Raw genomic sequence first — 21,610 nt, forward strand, 5'->3', positions numbered from 1 at the left:
ATTTTTTGAGTCTTCCCTAATTTGCTTCTAGCACAGATACGTTCTAACATGGCTCGTGACTCAAGAGAAAAATAAGTGGCAGACACCTGGACTAAGGTTGTGGAGAAGTCTAACACCTATTAATACGGGATGTAGGGGTGTTTTTTAATGTTGAAGCCATATTGTGGTGAGATGGGGGGGGGGGGGGGGAAGGTGTAACATACCACCTGCTGCGGTAATCAACCGGCGGCTATTATACGAGCAGGCGTAAAAATACATTGGGGAAACATGACGTTTCTTCTTCTGTGAGGTCTGACATTTCCAGAAATCAGGTGTTGTTTTTTTTTTTTTTTTGTTTTTTTTTTTGTTTGCATGCCCGTGGTAAATCAGCTGACGCTTTAAACATATTAATCTTCAAGGTACAACCACATTGGTTGAGATGTCACCCCGTTGTCCAGTATCTTTATGTAACCCTCTCGTAGTTCATATTTCTGGTTGGCATTATTATACCTGGGTTAGGTAGGGGGGTGGTTAAGGTTCGGGTCCGTGATGAAATGAGGATTTCTCAAGACGTTTACTTTCTTTTATTTTCTTTGGCTCGTGGTTGAAAGGGAATCGTAGAGAAACAGCCGTTGTCTTGATTTTCATACTGAACAGTTCAGGGTAGAACTAATATGTAACATAGAGCACTGAATATTTGTTGAGTATGTGATTCCCTTTTACAACTTCTAAAACCACCGCACATACCTACATTACTTTACGACTTTCTTTATCCGAGCTACTTATAGTGTTTTAAAGAAATATTTTCAGTGGCAGCGTTGTTACTGTCGAATTCACAAATTATGAATTACTGAAAAGTAGAAAAAAACAACTAAATAGCGGCGTATGTTATGCCGCGGGCCGGCTCGTTATCAATAAAGTACCTAATAATTATTAACTTTGATTATCTTTTATAAACCATGGATGGTTATATACAAAGGAGTAGCGATCTATTTTGGCGCCCAGGACGAACTACCAATTTTGCACCCCCACCCAATAATTAGGCCTATATTTATTCGCAATAGTGAGAATCAATGTTTCTTCCATTCATCTCTTCGGGGTGCCCCCCCCCTCCTGAATAGAGTCTAACGCCCCCCCCCCCCCCGACGAAAAATGTCTGCAAGAAACACTGGTGATAATACAACCCTACCTCCCTAATTTGGAAAGGTCGGGTCGCTTTTTGCCTTTATATTTTGGCGTCAATAAAAAACGATTAAATAAGTGCGTAATTTAAATTTCGAACATTTCAAACGGTTATCTAATTTTAATGATGATTTAGTGATCGCCCCAGAGCATTACGGGGCGTTGCGTAAGACGTGTAATTTTGGTTTTTAATAGGGCTTTATGTAAGTCTCGATTTCTCTGACTTTGATTTAGAAATCTGTTCTGGTGTATAGAGTTTTTAAATGACGGGGTGTTCAAAGTATTGTACTTGTTTGGTAAGTTTTGATTAATCATTTAGATTTGGGAGTAACGGCGGAAGGCTGTTGCTGAAATGGTTTCGTAGGTAAAAAGTATCGAAGTGTTAAAGTGTCGTATTTTTTATTTGGCTGTTGTGTAGTTGAAGGTCTAGTGGAATCTGGTAGTAGAGAAATAAAAATATAGGTGATGAAGTATCGTAGTTCTGAATTTCGGGAGTATCGAGTTTTGTGGTATTAAGGTATCGAAATATGTTGAATGTTATCGTGTAGTAGTCCAGTGAAATCGTTGTTGATTGGGAATATAGTTTGTAGAGCTTGATGAAGTAAAGTGAGTTGGTGTCGTAGTTCTGGAACATCGAGTCTAGTTATGTTTAGGTATCGAAGTTAATATCTGTTGTGAATTTAGTAGAGTTTGAGTATATCGAGTAGTCAAGTTTATCGTAAGTTAGATGATTTTAATTCAGGACGAAACACACTACAAAGAAATGTAAGATTATATATTACCATTCGTAATGTATTAATATATTGTATTATATAGGGTGGAATTCATAACTAACCGTAAATTTTTTTTTTTTCAAATTACAATTTTTTTTATATTTAATTAATAACTATAGCTATGTCTTAAATAGTTGCCTGGATTGGATTTTTTAAAAGGTGTCCCTTAATTTAGGGGATCCAAAATTATGTAATAATGTCGGTAGGAAATTGACCACATTCAAATGTTTGTCATCAAAATTGACTAGAAGTATGTTATAATAAAGCTACCATTTTTTGAATTTTCAAACAAAACCTACAGTTAAGTAGTCAATGAGTAAAATATATTCTTTAGACACGGTTAATTAGCAAATATAAAATATTTTGTATAATTATTACGTAATGAAATATAAACCGTTTTATTATGGTTTCCAAGCACGTCTTGGTTACAATTGGTTAATTTACTTATTCTTATGAAAGTTATTTCCCTTGAATAAAACGTATTTGGATTCCTTACCTTAGTTTGACCGCTTACTTATAAATGCAACTTTGAGTTATTATTTGCTATTGCAAAAATTATATAGAGCTGAAGATCTAAACAAAATAGGTTTGGTAAGTTTTTTTTTTGTTTTTTTTTTGTTTTTTTTTTTTTTTTTTGCATTATCAAGTTGAAAAAACAAATACATCAGTAGCCGTTGTTAACTGCATTACTTAATATTAGTAGACATACGGTATGAGATAGTGCAACAAATGCGTCTAAAGGGGGGGGGGGGGGGGCTATGTCGTGAAGTAGAAAGTAGACTCGAGGACTAAGCAACAATTTCAATAAAATGTGATTACGTTTGCAAACTGGAATGGAAGGAATTGGTACAAAGTTTTGAGACGAAGGAGGCAAGTAAAATTTGATTTTGATGTCTACTTATAACGTGCACTAACGTAATTGATAATAAATTAATATGTCACTTTTAATTAATTATTTTCTTATACATATGTTTTGGTAATTAATTTGTGTGAAAGGGGGCGTTTTTAATAAGGTTAGGCTAGGGCGCTAAATAACCTGGCGCCGGCACTGTTCAAACCACACAAAACTAAACGTTTTCTGCTTTTGTCAATTTAAATTTGGGCATCCACCCTTTAAGCACAGACCTCTTCTATCCTTCTACTGTCCCACATTTCAAAACCAGGGAGAAGCATCTTATTTTTTCTTCCTTTAGCACACACAAATATCGACGGAAACTCCGAATAACTTCGCCACTAAAACTTTCGGAACATTACCTCTAATTATAAATTAAGGGGTCGTCCATAAATGACGTCACACTCGTGGGGGGAAGGGGGGGGGTCCGTAATTTTGTGACGGTGTGTGATGAGGGGGAGGGGGGGGGGGAGGGTCAGATGATGCGACGTCACACTTTTGCATTGTAAAAAAGCCATGTGAGGAAACTAATTTTAGACGTTATGTCGCGTTTTAGAAAACTGTTTTAATAAATTGTAATAGAAATTGATTAAAATACTTTATATAGACAGAGTTCAGACGATATTTTGGAAAATATCGATGTTTAAAAAAAATTCAATTGCAATTTTGAGGACGGGTTGTAGGCTGGGATGTGACGTCATTTTAGCGGTGGGGTTTGACTTTTTGTGACGATGTGTGACGGAGGGGAGGGGGGGGGAGATAAAAATCGTCAAAAAAGCGTGACGGCATTTATGGATGACCCCCTAACTAAAATCTCCCATCGTTGTGTGTGTGTTATGTGTTTCCTGTGTTATATGTTTCCTGTGTTATGTGTTTCCCGTGTTATGTGTTTCCTGTGTTATGTGTTTCCCGTGTTATGTGTTTCCTGTGTTATGTGTTTCCTGTGTTATGTATTTCCTGTGTTATGTATTTCCCGTGTTATGTGTTTCCTGTGTTATGTGTTTCCTGTGTTATGTGTTTCCTGTGTTATGTGTTTCCTGTGTTATGTGTTTCCTGTGTTATGTGTTTCCTGTGTTATGTGTTTCCTTGCCTGCAAAGATGTTACCTATTCTGTTGACAATTCTTTTTGCTTTTCCCTATTTACAAGTAAAAAAAAATCTGGATAGGTTTGATTTATATCACAAAACGTTCCACAACTCACTTAGTAGCGACCCCACACTCAAACCTTCCAATGTAGAGCCAGGCCCAGTGTTAGATAGCAACCTCCGTCTTGCCTTCATTTGTTCACAGATCTTGATAAAACACGAGTGCACTTCACAACACTATTCAATTAACGCGGATTGATTTTTGTGTGGCGTGTCGTATTTTTATTTGTGCGACACTTAATTTCCATTTGAAACTTTCAATGAAAGCGCATTGGTCCAAACATATTATGTTTTTCTGAGTGAGATAGCACAGAATAGCCTTTATAAAAAAATATATAATGTATAGATGTGCTATTTGGTACCATTCAATCAAAATCACATTTCGTGTTATTTAAAAAATGAATCTGAAAGCTCAAACTAAACAGAATCTCATAAGTGTTACGCTTAGCAATGAAGTACTGCATAGAAATGTGTATTTACGGAAAGTAAATTTGAAACACAATAAATATGTTTAGATAAAAGGAGAAATTTTACTAAAAAAATGGCTAGAATATGTAAAGTTGATAGGCCTACACAACAGTCTGATTGCCATGAAGGAAAACTAGAAAAACATTACGTCATAATAATTGGATATAAGCTCTAACTGTTACAAATTGTACCATCACAACATACGTGCATTAATTGGTCTAATTTGTATTTCAAATTTTACTCGCATTAATTAGCCTAATTTGTGTATCAAATTTTAGGTGAATTAATTTGCCTAACATGTGTATCATATTTTACGTGAATAAATTTGCCTAATTTGTGTATCAAATTTTACGTGAATTAATTTGCCTAATTTGTGTATCAAATTTTACGTGAATTAATTTGCCTAATTTATGTTTCAAATATTACCGTCATGACATGCACGCAGCCTATGACTTTTTTTAATGGTAGCTTTATGTTCACTAAACTTCAGTAAAATACTGAGGGTTTTTTTTTTTTTAAGTTCCAGGATTTGTCATTTTATTTAGCTTCTAGACCAAAGTCCTTTTGTTAGTTTCTAGATTTAACTCCTATTATTAAGCTTCCCAGCAAAAGTCCTTCTGTCTTAACATAAATAATTTTGTTTAGCATCTAGACCCAAGTCCTAATTTTGTTAAATCACTAACTCGGGGCGTATGTTTTACTCTTGTATTTGTCGTGACGTAGTGTCTCGCGCCAATGTGGTAGGTTATTGTCCTTATGTCATGAATACCAACCGGAGATGAATGATAAACATACCAGATTTCTCCCCCATCACCAGCCAAAATACCGCGACTATAAAGACGTCTAGACCCATTGATTGAACATCACGTGAAGATTTGGTGGATCTTGTGTCGGTCTCTGTACTGTTGGGGGAAGTCTTGTCTAGTCTAGTCTAGATCCGTCGAGGTTTAGGGAATTGTTTCCTTGCAGGCGATATAAAAAGTCGGAGTAGCTAGATCGGTTGTTTGCGTAAAAAAATTCAAGGAACAAAAGATTTCTCTCTTGATAATTATTTTGACCGGAAATATCATTGAAACATTTATGTAATCATACTAAAAATTTTTAAACTTTTTTAAAAATATGACAAGCGATAAAATTATAGCTACAATTTAAAAACTTAAAGCTGTTTGGGAACCAACGATCATACACATGTTCATATTTTTGTATGGAATATAAACCGTTGAAAAGCCGTTTAGAATTATTTTATAATATTTTCTTCCTTAATTTTTAGTGTTCGAACTCGAGACTTTTCGGTTTAGCAACCATGAGCTTTACCGACTCGACCACGCCGACCCCTATTATATTATCAATTCAAATATTTTTAAAAACTGCCCTCAACCTCTCCTTGAAGTGCTTATTTTTTATATATTGGCAAGTCCATTGTTAAAAGGAGATAATTATAGTTCTTGTAGAATCAACGTATTTTAAAATATGTTTATGTTGCTGCTTTGTTTTGTTTAGGATTTTATTATTAATTTTTTAAATTTTTAGTGATATAACGTCTTAATAATTCCCCCATCGCCAGGTATACAAAATAAAACAGCGACCTTTGAAAAGGTTTTTGTAAAAGTTGATTAACAGTTAATTGCAATATTTTGTAAGGTTTAATGTAGAAGATATTGTATCGTTTTATTTTAATAAAGGTCGAAAGCTGCGAGCTGTCACCATGACAACAGTACACTTGTTTACATCGCCAGTTTAACCCCCCGGGCTTGATCCCGGGGGTGGTGACAGATCTGTAGCACCACTTTTCACGTGTGGGGGTATTAAAACACCAGCGGGCACAATTACTGCAAGTCTGGCCATCTAATACCGGCCTGGACAATTACCGTCTGCCAACGTCCAGCCCGACAAATTGGGTCTGTGGGTGATGACGTGGTTGTCTAGAGGTTAGTTGGTCAGTAGTGGTCCAGTGTATGACGTGTGACTGGTGGGCAGTTGGTCAGTAGTGGTCCAGTGTATGACGCGTGACTGGTGGGCAGTTGGTCAGTAGTGGTCCAGTGTATGACGTGTGACTGGTGGGCAGTAGTGGTCCAGTGTATGACGTGTGACTGGTGCTCAGTAGTGGTCCAGTGTATGACTGGTGGGCAGTAGTGGTCCAGTGTATGACTGGTGGGCAGTAGTGGTCCAGTGTATGACGCGTGACTGGTGGGCAGTTGGTCAGTAGTGGTCCAGTGTATGACGTGTGACTGGTGGGCAGTAGTGGTCCAGTGTATGACGTGTGACTGGTGCTCAGTAGTGGTCCAGTGTATGACTGGTGGGCAGTAGTGGTCCAGTGTATGACTGGTGGGCAGTTGTGGTCCAGTGTATGACGTGTGACTGGTGGTCAGTAGTGGTCCAGTGTATGACTGGTGGGCAGTTGGTCAGTTGTGGTCCAGTGTATGACTGGTGTGCAGCAGTGGTCCATTGTATGACTGGTGGGCAGTAGTGGTCCAGTGTATGACTGGTGGGCAGTTGGTCAGTAGTGGTCCAGTGTGTGACGTGTGACTGGTGGGCAGTAGTGGTCCAGTGTATGACTGGTGGGCAGTAGTGGTCCAGTGTATGACTGGTGGGCAGTTGTGGTCCAGTGTATGACGTGTGACTGGTGGTCAGTAGTGGTCCAGTGTATGACTGGTGGGCAGTAGTGGTCCAGTGTATGACTGGTGGGCAGTTGTGGTCCAGTGTATGACGTGTGACTGGTGGTCAGTAGTGGTCCAGTGTATGACTGGTGGGCAGTTGGTCAGTAGTGGTCAGGGATTTCGTGGGTGAGAGAGGGGGGTGGTTCAAATGTTATTTATATATATATATATATAGATGCATATATAGATGCATATATATATATATATATATATATATATATATATATATATATATATATATATATATATATATATATATATATATATATGTATATGTATATACAGGAGTATAAATATATACATATATAAATGCATATATATAGAAGTATTATATATATATATATATATATATATATATATATATATATATATATATATATATATATATACATATACATATATATATATATATATATATATATATATATATATATATATGTATATGTATATACAGGAGTATAAATATATACATATATAAATGCATATATATAGGAGTATTATATATTTATATATATATATATATATATATATATATATATATATATATATATATATATATATATATATATATATATATATATATATATATATATATATATATATATATAGGCCTATGTATATATATATAGGCCTATGTATATATATAGGCCTATGTATATAAATAGGCCTATGTATATATATATATAGGCCTATGTATATATATAGGCCTATGTATGTATATATATATATATATATATATATATATATATATATATATATATATATATATATATATATATGTTTATGTAGGTCTATATATACACACACGTCACAAACACACACACATAAATAAATAAATAAATATATATATATATATATATATATATATATATATATATATATATATATATATATATATATATATATATATATATATATATATATATATATATATATATATATATATATAAGTTATAACTATAGTTATTTTCATTTTCTTGTAAACTAACTTGCGCTGTGTATATAAACCGGTGCATTTTTCACCCTCGCAAGCTAAACGAGAAGTTGATGACATTTATCAGTAAGGTTTTTTGATTTATGGCAGTTGATTGGTGGAGGGCCATCGTGATGATCTTCAACAACCAATCGGAATAAGCAGGGAAAACAAAATGGCGTGCGCTATGGCCTCTGACGTGTGCTAGTTGCATCTCGCGACATCATTTTCAAGACCTAAGACAAATATTTCTCGACTTGTTTAGCGTTTTTGTAGATTTATGACCGCCGATGAGATCTATATTTAGTAACTATTGAAGGCCGCTTATGAGAGCTATATTTAGTAACTATTGAAGGCCGCTGATGAGATCTATATTTAGTAACTATTGAAGGCCGCTAATGAGATCTATATTTAGTAACTATTGAAGGCCACTAATGAAATGAACTTAATTCGTTACTTGATGGAATTTGCTCTTATTCGTTTTATTTTTTTCTGTTTAGTTTGCTTATAAAATAAACCGGTAGTGATCTCCCCTAAACTTTCTCGAATATTCTTATATAAAACAACAGGGGATGGTAACTGGGGATATAGTTATGATTTTTAATCCATTTTAAATACTTAAACTTTTAAAAATAGAATAGAATCTCAGTAAAAAACAATTGCGCACCAAGCGAACGCCTAATAAAGGTGTGTATAATAGTGCGCAATAGTATTAGTACTTAATAAATTTACATTAGTTTTTTGAGAAATCGGAAGTAGCGTAAATTACTACTTCCGGTCAACGGAAGCTACTCAAAATTTAACATAAGGTAGAGAATTAGATCTTATACTTACTTGTGGAATTTCATTTATCTATCTGAAATAGTACTCAAGTTATAGGCTTTTGAAAAATTCAAAGTAGAAAAAGTACCACTTCCGGTTATTGGAAATCGCTCAAAAGTTGATACGGATCTACGATTTTGATAAAATACTTATATATGAAATTTCATCAACCTAGCTGTAACGGTACTCAAGTTATCGTGTTTACACACGGACACACACACACACAGACACACAGACATACGGACAGAATTGCAAAGCCCAGTTTTTCAGACTGGATTACGCATAAAACCTCTTAGTTTTGATAAATCTGGATTGATAATTTTTGCCCGATTAAAATAAGTCCTCTAAACTTCGGATGTGATGAAGGACTGAGGTGTAATACGGTGAAAGATGTTAAAATTTCAAGTGATTTTTGTGCACGATTACAATACTTTCTCTATACTTCGTATATACGAGAAAGTAAAAACATACGTGTTAACAAATAATTTTATGCAATTCAGCTTCCATTCCATCTATATTACAGACATTCTTTTGTTGACATTTCAGTGTATACACATGTATATTATTTGATTATAGACATTTCTTTAGATAATACAGCGAGCAGATCGTGGGAAGATAATGTGTGCTGGGCTGCAATACGTCGAGATAGGTTACATAAATTGTGGGCCGCACAATACATAAATTGTGGGCCGCACAATACATAAATTGTGGGCCGCACAATACATAAATTGTGGGCCGCACAATACATAAATTGTGGGCCGCACAATACATAAATTGTGGGCCGCACAATACATAAATTGTGGGCCGCACAATACATAAATTGTGGGCCGCACAATACATAAATTGTGGGCCGCACAATACATAAATTGTGGGCCGCACAATACATAAATTGTGGGCCGCACAATACATAAATTGTGGGCCGCACAATACATAAATTGTGGGCCGCACAATACATAAATTGTGGGCTGCACAATACATAAATTGTGGGCCGCACAATACATAAATTGTGGGCCGCACAATACATAAATTGTGGGCCGCACAATACATAAATTGTGGGCCGCACAATACATAAATTGTGGGCCGCACAATACATAAATTGTGGGCCGCACAATACATAAATTGTGGGCCGCACAATACATAAATTGTGGGCCGCACAATACATAAATTGTGGGCCGCACAATACATAAATTGTGGGCTGCACAATACATAAATTGTGGGCTGCACAATACATAAATTGTGGGCTGCACAATACATAAATTGTGGGCCGCACAATACATAAATTGTGGGCTGCAAAATACATAAATTGTGGGCTGCACAATACATAAATTGTGGGCTGCACAATACATAAATTGTGGGCTGCAAAATACATAAATTGTGGGCTGCACAATACATAAATTGTGGGCCGCACAATACAGAAATTGTGGGCCGCACAATACAGTAATTGTGGGCCGCACAATACATAAATTGTGGGCCGCAAAATACATAAATTGTGGGCTGCACAATACATAAATTGTGGGCTGCACAATACAGAAATTGTGGGCTGCACAATACAGTAATTGTGGGCTGCACAATACATAAATTGTGGGCTGCACAATACATGAATTGTGGGCTGCACAATACATAAATCGTGGGCTGCACAATACAGAAATTGTGGGCTGCACAATACAGAAATTGTGGGCTGCACAATACATAAATTGTGGACTGCACAATACATACATTGTGGGCTGCACAATACATAAATTGTGGGCTGCACAATACATAAATTGTAGGCTGCACATAATTCATTACCATCCCAACGACAGAAGCTACATAAATTGTAGGCTGCACATAATTTATTACCATCCCAACGACAGAAGCTACATAAATTGTGGGCTGCACATAATTTATTACCATCCCAACGACAGAAGCTACATAAATTGTGGGCTGCACAAATAAATAAATTGTGGGCTGCACATAATTCATTACCACCCCAACACTCAAAAATCACACGGAAATAATTAAAAACCGGATTATAAAATCTGCCCCAAGCCCCGCGTATTTCTGTAATTAAGGGCACGTGTATAAAATCAGCTGCAGGCTTGATCAAAGTTAATTGCTATCTCGTGTGCCGTGAGTGTTTGTGAACGAGATGATTTCTGTTTTTGATAAATCAGATGCGAGGCTTGCAAATAGAAAACGGAATTCACATTTTTTTACGATGAAAAATCAAAATTAAATTTAAGGAGAAGTAGGGGTGGGGGAGGGGGGGGGGGGGGGTCACAAACTATAATATGTCATTACTGAATCCATAAACGATCTAACTTAAAAGCAATCTCTCAACGATTTGAATTTTTCTATCCGGCATTGATTTTCTCCACAATGAAAAAAAAATATCCAAATCATTTTAGCAAAGTTTTTTTTCCTTCTTTAGGGTCAGAATGTCTTGCATGTAAATTATTAATCGTGAATGTTTTTTCCTTGGCCAAAAAACTCCGAAATTTAAGCGCCATTTTGATTCCAATTTCCCTATAATTCATAACCGCATGCCCGCGATAAAGAACTGAAGTCAATGAGAAAATTTATCAGCCCAGTCATTGGATTCTGTTTGACCTCGCTAATTTAAATTCACTCTGACATTTGTTATTTGGATTTGATTTGACCTTTATGGCGATGTTGTTGTTGTTATACGACCTTGACATAGTTTAATGCGGAGTTTTGTTATGATTGAGTGAGGTTTTTTTAATGTGTGTAAGTGTGAGTGAGTAAACTGTTTTCAAGTCTAGACATGGTGATGTGTGTTGTTTTGATTGTTTTGTATTTGAGAAGTAAAAATGTATTCCTAACGTACATGTGATGTCTTGACCTATGGGTACATATGACGTGTTAACATATGGGTACATACATATGACATGTTGACCTATTGGTACGTACATATGACGTCTTGACCTATGGGTACGGTATACAACTATGACGGGTTGACCTATGGGTACATATGACATGTTGATCTATGGGTACGGTACATATTACGTGTTGAACTATGTTTACGGTATACAAATATGACGGGTTGACGTATGGGTAAAGTACATAAAGATGACGGGTTTCAAATCTTCCAGAAACGCTGTACTGTAAATCCCCTCTTCTCTGTCCCGTAATTCTAGTGCTAAAGTTTGGCGAGGTCTACAATTTTCTCCGACTACAGAACCTACACACTGGAATTATCAAGGGGGGTGGGTACGTTAAAGTCACGTGACAGACGGGGGCACGAACGGAACCTTTATGGGGAATCAATACGGTGTTCTTGTGGGTTTTAAATGGCTCGCTACTGTGGCGTCATAACTTTGTCGTGGCCAGATGGCCCCCGTGACGTCATATATAGATGACCGTGTGACGTCATAAATAGATAGCCCTTTGATGTATTTATGGCCCCGCGATGTCATAAACAGGTGACCTTTTTGACGTCATAAACAGGTGGTCTAGTGACATGGGCTGGTGACTTGTTTTAGTTTTGACCAAATGACCTAATGATGTCATCCTTTATAATATAAACAGTTACGCCCACGGCGGTTATAATATCTAATGTTAGCCAGTAGCTATGACATCACATTGTACTTGTTCCAGCAGGTTTTTCAACCCGTGACGTCATATTCTCGACCCGTGCACACCAACCTGTGACGTAAAAACGGTTGTAACCCAGAGTTGACCAATCACTGCACGAGAATTTTTTTTTATAAGTACCCTGTTGCCACGGCGACCTCTGTGCACTAAACCCCCAAGTGCCCCTACAGTGTTTAATTATCATCTGCCTACGTGTGCTAGATCGGAGTGCTCCCAGCGAACAATATGAGGTTGTGTTTTGGTACCAACCTCTGCCGGACTAGAAACTGCCTACCAAACTCTCTGGGTCTCAGAGACCCCGATATTTCTGACCCTAAGTATCTCCCCCCTTCCCCCTGAATCACCTTAAATATTCATTGATTTATATCCCCGAAGAACATAAAAGTTTACACCCCCCCCCACAGCCCCCGTCCCCACCACACAGCCTTATTAATGCAGGGATGACGGTTTCAGGCTAAATTGAGATTCACAGGCTGGGGGGGAGGGGAGGGAGGGGTAAAGAGGAGCAATGAATATGATTACAACCAGCTTTAGCGCGGTGGATGAAACATCGTGATGTTTTATACGGCGGACATGATGATCATTTTTAGACAGAGGAATGTTCCATTATTCCGGCAGAGTTTGTGTTTATGTCGGTGGTGGGTTCTACGAGCATGAATGGGCTTTAGGCTGTAAGTTGTTTTTTTTTTGGTTACGTAATTACAGGTTTTAATTGGGTCAAGGAGAATTTTATGTCAGGGGCGGGTCTTGAACTTTTAGAGATGTAACCCACACAGTTTCTTTCCCTAGAACTACCCGAGTTTCAAGTTCAAGGGAAATCTGGCTTTGTTGGTTCAAGGATTTATGTAAATTGTCAAAGGTTAAACACGCATGTAAATGGGTCATGCATTGCCATTTCAAGTTGTTTTTTTTTAATGTATCAAAGTCACGGAAGTCCTAGTCCTACACTGGCCACGAAAGTCCTAGTCCTACTGATGGCAGCCAGATATCCTAGTCCTACACTGGCCTCGAAAGTCCTAGTCCTACTGATGGTAGCCAGATAAATATCCTAGTCCTACACTGACTAATGTCGTACCTTAGCACTTGATGACACGAGAAAGAAGCTGGATTACCTATATTTTCCCTGGAGATTTTAAGCTGTTTTTATCCGGTTTAATCGGCTTTCTGGGGAATTAAGTCCACACAATTTCTTGAATACGGGCATCGAGAAGATGAAAATGTCCACGATGTTTTTTTTCAGAGTTTTTTTCCCTCGTCCACCCCTTTCGTCGTTGTCGCCTCCCCCCCCCCCTTCCCGAATTCTGATTTTTTTTTTAAACTTTATTTATCTCTGCAGATCCCCCCCCCCCCCCCCATTATAAGCTGAGAACTAAGCCTGCATTAACATAATTTACATTTTATAATATGTAAAAAAAAAGAAATCTGGCATCAATAATCGTTTAAGAGAAGACGTACCGGTATTTATTTTTTGAACAAGCTGTGCCAAAATGGCTTCGCTGTAACAAAAAAAAATTTCTTAACTTAAATACCTGGCAAAACGTGCTAGAGGAGGGTATTAAAAACTGTGCTTTTTCATGATACATCTTTCGTCTTTTGTGTGTGAACGAAACAATAGAATTTATGTCCAGCCCACACTAATATCAAAACAACTACAGCGATACAAAAAATTTTTTATGCCGTACGTTCAAAGCTAGACTAGAATTTGGCTTCAAACGCGCTAGGCTGCTAACCCGAAAGTCTGGAGTTCGAATTCGGGTCCAAGTCAGTAGAACGTCCCTGAGTCCACCCAGCTCTAACGGGTACCTAATTCTTGTTAGGGAAAGTAACAGCAGCTGGGCAAAGTGATTACCACACCTTCAGTGTTTCTTCCAGACTTTTTTCTCCAGGGCAGGGACTTGAAATTTTCGGGGGGGGGGGGGGATTAGACTTTTGTCAGGGGGGGGGGGGGGACACTGTTAAAAGTATATATTTTCTATATAAATTATATAAATCTCATTACGTCCGAAGAGATGCATGGAAGAAACTCTGCACACCTTCCGTTCATATGCCGATTTCTAGAAACATATTAACTCTTAATTCATCTGCCTAATGGATCGCTAGGTCTACAGATGATTCTTTACTTTACTTTTTTAAGAATACCTAACATTTTGTTGCATAGGGCGTCATATCTTTAAGAATACCTAACATTTTGTTGCATTGGGCGGTCATATCTTTAAGAATACCTAACATTTTGTTGCATAGGGCGTCATATCTTTAAGAATACCTAACATTTTGTTGCATTGGGCTGTCATATCTTTAAGAATACCTAACATTTTGTTGCATAGGGAAGTCATATCTTTAAGAATACCTAACATTTTGTTGCATAGGGCGTCATATCTTTAAGAATACCTAACATTTTGTTGCATAGGGCGTCATATCTTTAAGAATACCTAACATTTTGTTGCATTGGGCCGTTATATCTTTAAGAATACCTAACATTTTGTTGCATATCTTCAAAAACACGTATCTAATAATCTGGTCAGTTTACACGTACATCTGATCTTTATTTTAAAACTTGTTTTACAATCGCTACCTCCAACTCCCCCTCAATATCAATCGCTACCACCAACTCTCCCTTAATGTCAATCGCTACCACTAACTCTCCCATGATGTCAATCGCTACCACCAACGCTCCCTTAATGTCAATCGCTACCACCAACTCTCCCTCAATGTCAATCGCTACCACCAACTCTCCCTCAATGTCAATCGCTACCACCAACTCTCCCTCAATGTCAATCGCTACCACCAACTCTCCCTCAATGTCAATCGCTACCACCAACTCTCCCTCAATGTCAATGGCTACCACCAACTCTCCCTCAATGTCAATGCTACCACCAACGCTCCCTCAATGTCAATCGCTACCACCAACGCTCCCTTAATGTCAATCGCTACCACCAACTCCCCCTTAATGTCAATCGCTACCACCAACTCTCCCTCAATGTCAATCGCTACCACCAACTCTCCCTTAATGTCAATCGCTACCACCAACTCTCCCTTAATGTCAATCGCTACCACCAACGCTCCCTTAATGTCAATCGCTACCACCAACTCTCCCTTAATGTCAATCGCTACCACCAACGCTCCCTCAATGTCAATCGCTACCACCAACGCTCCCTCAATGTACATTGGTAGCCTATTGGACGACGACAATTAGCTGCACCTTCCTGCGATCAATAACCTGGACGGTCCTTGATGCGATCACCGGACAGGTAGAAGTGGCCGCCATTACAGGCCACGTCAGACAAGAGCTGCTTCAGACGGCACAGATGGTACGAACATCTACCCCATCCCTACTCCTGTCTTACCCCATCCTCACGCTCATCCACCCCATCTTCACTACCATCTATCCCCATCCTCACGCCCATTCACCCCAACCTCACTCCCATCTACCCCATCCTTACTCCCATCCACCCCATCCCCACTTCCATCTACCCCTACTACCCCATCTACCCCATCCCTCACTCCCATCTACCCCATCCTCACGCCCATTTACCCCATCTTCACTACCATCTACCCCCATCCTCACGCCCATCTACCCCATCTTCACTACCATCTACCCCCATCCTCACGCCCATCCACCCATCCCTACTCCCATCCACCCCATCCTCACTCCCATCTACCCCATCCCCCACTCCCATCTACCCCATCCCTCACTCCCATCTACCCCATCCTCACGCCCATTTACCCCATCTTCACTACCATCTACCCCCATCCTCACGCCCATCTACCCCATCTTCACTACCATCTACCCCCATCCTCACGCCCATCCACCCGTCCCTACTCCCATCCACCCCATCCTCACTCCCATCTACCCCACCCCCACTCCCATCCACCCAATCCCTACTCCCATCCACCCCATCCTCACTCCCATCTACCCCATCCTAACGCCCATCCACCCCATCCCTACTCCCATCCACCCCATCCTCACTCCCATCTACCCCATCCTTACTCCCATCCACCCCATCCTCACTCCCATCTACCCCATCCTTACTCCTCATTTCTCACCCACCCCATCCCCACTACCTCTAAAAGTAAAACTGAATCAAATGACATACAAGATCCAATACATATATTCGCATATAACCTGCTCTATTGACTGTAGTGAACACTGTTTACAGAATGAGGAAAAATTACAGAATGTTTATTAAATAAACCATTTTTAGATTTCAATTAGGGGCATGCTGTGTTCTTAGGCAATTTATTCTGTCGTTGTTTAGTAATCATTTTCTTATTTTTTTTAAAGCTCTGTTTCCCCTAACAGTAATTCGTAAATCTTAAAAGATGTTTTTTTTTCTTTAAATTTAAGCATGATAACTTTCATAAACTAATTCGTTAATTTTTTAATTTTTTTTAACTACTTCGTTAAAAGAATTTTTGAAAATTTGTTACGAACACGGATATAACTTATAGTAATGATTGAAATTATTTAATCATTTTGAAACATATTGAACTTAAACTTTAACTTTCATGGGGGTTTTGTTACACCAATATATTCACATAATTTATGCCTTATTTATGTCATCTTTTTTGTCTAATGTGCCGATTAAACTTTTGAATCTAGGCTTGAATAAACGTCCAATTACACGCGGCATTTGATAGCTTCAAAGAGCTGCTCGATTCTGTAGGGTCTTGTTGTCATATTATACCAATTATCTCCCCTTAGTAATTAATTCCCTTAGCTGATTGCTTCGTTTTAGAGAACGTCTTTGAAACTATATTTTTTAAAGTTATTATTTTATTTTTATTTTGGCTTTTTTTTTTTTTTACAGAACACTGTCACGTGGTGTTGTTATAAGTCATTTGTTTTTGAACGGCTGTTGATGTCAGGGATTTATTTTATTGCGTGCTTGTTGTAAATACTGGGGGGGGGGGGGGATAGAGATGTAGAGCTGGGGCAGTCTTTGGGTATATGTTATAGTTTTACATCTGTTGGCATTAAGAATTTTTTTAAAGTATATCAGTCTCTCTCGATTACTTCCAGTGTTTCTTTCAGAAATCTTCTCTCTGGGGGAGAGGGGGCGGACGCTTGTAAAAGTATATATTTTCTATAAAAAATGTATTTCATGGGGGGGGGGGTGCGAAAGGGGCATTTACCCTCTTCCCCCCTTCTCTCCCCCCCCCCCCCACCACCACCCTAAAAGATGACTGAAAGAAACTCTGATTTCTTAGTAGTCTGTATCTATTTTAAAACGTTTTTAACACGTTTTTATTAACTCAGCTTCGCGTGGATGTGTTTGTTGTTAAAATTGACATCGAAAATTAGCCCACTTCTGATTGCTCTATAGATCTGAAATTTGGCATGCAGGTTACTTTCGCCTAACAATTTCAGATGCAATCATAAAAACTAGCAATTAGAGACCGTAATTAGCTTAATTTAATTACGCCCAAAGGACCATAAAATTGAGGACATGATTTCTAAAGATACCGACAAGACTGGAGGCTTGTTGACACAGTTACTTCGGCCCCAATCGATGTGAGCGCGCTGGCCGTGATCGTATAGTGGTTAGTACTTCGCGTTGTGGCCGCGACAACCCAGGTTCGAATCCTGATCGCTCAAGATTTTTTTAGTCCGTGTATTTATAAACACTTAGTCAATTCATACTTAATCAAGTCATTAGATAAAGTAGAAAATAAACTATATAAAAAACTTTTTTAAAAACCACGTTTTTCATGTGTAGCAACGGACTAAAAAGGAGAAAATAAAATACTTAAAAAAAACTTTTTAAAAAACCACGTTTTTCTTGTGGACTAAAAAGTAGAAAATAACTATTTACATACATTTGATGACAAAAAACGTGGGTCGGGCAGATGGGTCGGGAAATTTGATGGTGAACGTACCCACGTTTTTTGTCATCAAATGTATGTAAATAGTTATTTTCTACTTTTTAGTCCACAAGAAAAACGTGGTTTTTTAAAAAGTTTTTTTTAAGTATTTTATTCTTAACTCAGCTTCGCGTTTGTTTGTTTGGATGTTTGTTGTTAAAATTGACATCGAAAATTAGCCCACTTCTGATTGCTCTACAGACCTGAAATTTGGCATGCATGCTACTTTCGCCTAACAATTTCAGATGCAATCATAAAAACTAGCAATTAGTGACCGTAATTAGCTTAATTTAATTACGCCCCAAGGACCATAAAATTGAGGACATGATTTCTAAAGATACCGACAAGACTTGAAGCCTATTGACACAGTTACTTCGGCCCCAATCGATGTGAGCGCGCTGGCCGTGATCGTATAGTGGTTAGTACTTCGCGTTGTGGCCGCGACAACCCAGGTTCGAATCCTGGTCGCTCAAGATTTTTAGTCCGTGTATTTATAAACACTTTTTTAAAAACCACGTTTTTCATGTGTAGCAACGGACTAAAAAGGAGAAAATAAAATACTTAAAAAAACTTTTTAAAAAACCACGTTTTTCTTGTGGACTAAAAAGTAGAAAATAACTATTTACATACATTTGATGACAAAAAACGTGGGTCGGGCAGATGGGTCGGGAAATTTGATGGTGAACGTACCCACGTTTTTTGTCATCAAATGTATGTAAATAGTTATTTTCTACTTTTTAGTCCACAAGAAAAACGTGGTTTTTTAAAAAGTTTTTTTAAGTATTTTTTCTTCATTATCTTATTGCCTCATCAGATAAATAAACGTTTCATTCTGTTGTCCACATCGAACTGACTCTAGTTCAGACATTCATGTTGCTAAAAGCTTTCCCTCTAGGCCGAGCTGGGTCTAACTCTGAGACTGAATAAACAATGTTAGATTTTAAGAGATGGACCGGTGTTGTTTTTGTATAGTCTGTCGGGAAAAGATATCCGGACCATGTTTTCATGGACCATCCACCAATCACTTGAGTGTTACGGTACACTCTAGTCAAACACAGAATTGTCTCCCTTAGAAAGGGGAGTTAAGCACTATCCTAAGAAGGGGAGATAAACACGATCGACTGTTACTTCACAATGTTGGTTTATTTTTATTTTTTTCAGATCCGGACAAACTGCGTCAATCCAACAGCAACTATGACGGACATGGGGAAATACGCTTGGAGTGACCCGGCGAAATCTCAGCCCCTTTTAAATAGAATTCCACTTGGTCGACTTGCAGGTTGGTTTACGTTAGGAAAAGTCCTTAATATTTTTTTCATTGATTTTAAACATGAGTCCTGCTGATACGTTAGGAAAAGTCCTTAATATTTTTTTCATTGATTTAAACATCAGTCATGCTGATACGTTAGAAAAAGTCCTTAATAATGTTTTTATTGATTTAAACATCAGTCATGCTGATACGTTAGGAAAAGTCCTTAATATTTTTTTCATTGATTTTAAACATCAGTCATCCTGATACGTTAGAAAAAGTCCTTAATAATGTTTTCATTGATTTAAACACCAGTCATGCTGATACTTTAGGAAAAGTCCTTAATGTTTTCATTGATTTAAACATCAGTCATGCTGATACGTTAGGAAAAGTCCTTAATGTTTTCATTGATTTAAACATCAGTCCTGCTGATACTTTAGACTTGATGAAATCAGATGCTTGCCAAAAAATAAATGTATTTATAAGTGAATGTAGCCGATTTGTTAAACAAAAACTCAATGCAGATCTTCCCGTGTGATGATGGTTGTTGTTGTTGTTGTATTGTTGCAGAGGTGGAGGATGTGGTGGACGCTGTGTTGTGGCTGCTGAGTGATAAAGCCAGCTACATCAACGGTGTGACTCTACCTGTGGAGGGTGGCCTTCTGGTGGCCTAGAACATTTAGTTATAATGGCCCGTGGCCTATAATTTTGTTAGGTTATGGCCTCCAATTTTGTTGGCCCATGGCCTCCAATGTTGTTGGCCTGTGGCCTACAATTTTGTTGGCCCGTGGCCTCCAGTTTTGTTGGCCCATGGCCTCCAATGTTGTTGGCCTGTGGCCTACAATTTTGTTGGCCCGTGGCCTCCAATTTTGTTGGCCCATGGCCTCCAATGTTGTTGGCCTGTGGCCTACAATTTTGTTGGCCCGTGGCCTCCAATTTTGTTGGCCCATGGCCTCCAATGTTGTTGGTCTGTGGCCTCCAATTTTGTTGGCCTCTGGCCTCCAATTTTGTTAGCCCGTGGCCTACAATTTTGTTGGCATTCAGTTCAGGGGACAAAAAGTTTTTCCAAGAATATTTGTTTGTGCAAAATTTGTCAAAATCTAATGCGCGTGGACTTCAGTTTCTAGTCATCTTCCATGTAATGTGTTTCTACTGCTCTAGTATACATTGTTGTTTTACAAAAATATGTGAGGTTTTTTTTCATGGGCCATTAGTATTAGCGTGTCTACGAATTATACAATTGTTGAATCTATGTAATAAAATGTAACTGCAGATTTGTGTTTTTTCTTCAATACAGTTACTGTTTCGACGTTAATTCATTACCACTGAGAAGAACATTTAATCAGAGTTATTGTTCCTGTTTTTATGACAAGACACGAAACTTTGAGTTATCGTTCTTGTTTCAATAAGCTACTTCAACTTCCTTCTCAAAACAGATTTTTTTTCAAGTTAAAAAATTAATGATTCACATTATATAATTTAATAAACTGTTTCTTAATAAATATGCTTTATATAATTGGCACTGTTTCAAAAGAATTAATGCACATCGTAGATCTAAATATACTTGATCTAGATCTAATTTTACCGCCGATTCTATTGGTAGAGGTAAACTAATTTTAGTTTTTAGAAACTGAAACTTTTATCAAGCTATTTCCCTTTCATCTATTCGATTAATTTGATTTATAAATGCATTAGATCGGAAAAACAGAACTAACTTGACTTTGTATAAAGGATTAAACAGTCTGTGGTCATCGTTTTATTTTCATTGAGAAACAGACAAGGGAGATAACAGCATTTGTCACGACGCAATATTTTAGGTACCAGTAGCTTACTTGAATGGATTATTTTCCCACCGAGTGGCTGTGAATGCCACATCAGAACTACATCAAGAACTCTTCAGCGTCACAGTATAAGCCGGGCTGTGGAATTTTCCTTGTAATGTTTGTAAACAAAGTTGGCCCTTGTATGAGTAGTCTCATGATGGATAACTCTTACAAAACATGAGCTTACAACA

At 37.8% G+C, this 21,610-nt stretch overlaps 1 protein-coding gene across 9 annotated transcripts in view; it reads left to right on the forward strand.

Annotated features, from left to right (window-relative positions):
* LOC131955036 (L-xylulose reductase) overlaps positions 1 to 20,868 on the forward strand; it is a 60,529-nt gene extending 39,661 nt beyond the window's left edge. For all 9 annotated transcript variants that reach the window (XM_059318963.1, XM_059318960.1, XM_059318968.1 and 6 more), the window contains exons 7-8: positions 19,509 to 19,626; positions 20,167 to 20,868. In XM_059318963.1, the coding sequence (XP_059174946.1) occupies positions 19,509 to 19,626; positions 20,167 to 20,270 (222 nt within the window). In that variant the 3' untranslated portion in view covers positions 20,271 to 20,868. The remainder of the gene's footprint in view (positions 1 to 19,508; positions 19,627 to 20,166) is intronic.
* Positions 20,869 to 21,610: the final 742 nt, after the last annotated feature.

Source organism: Physella acuta, unplaced genomic scaffold (genome assembly GCF_028476545.2).
Source record: "Physella acuta isolate Inbredline_101_S28 unplaced genomic scaffold, ASM2847654v3 ptg001050l, whole genome shotgun sequence".
NCBI lineage: Eukaryota > Metazoa > Mollusca > Gastropoda > Physidae > Physella > Physella acuta.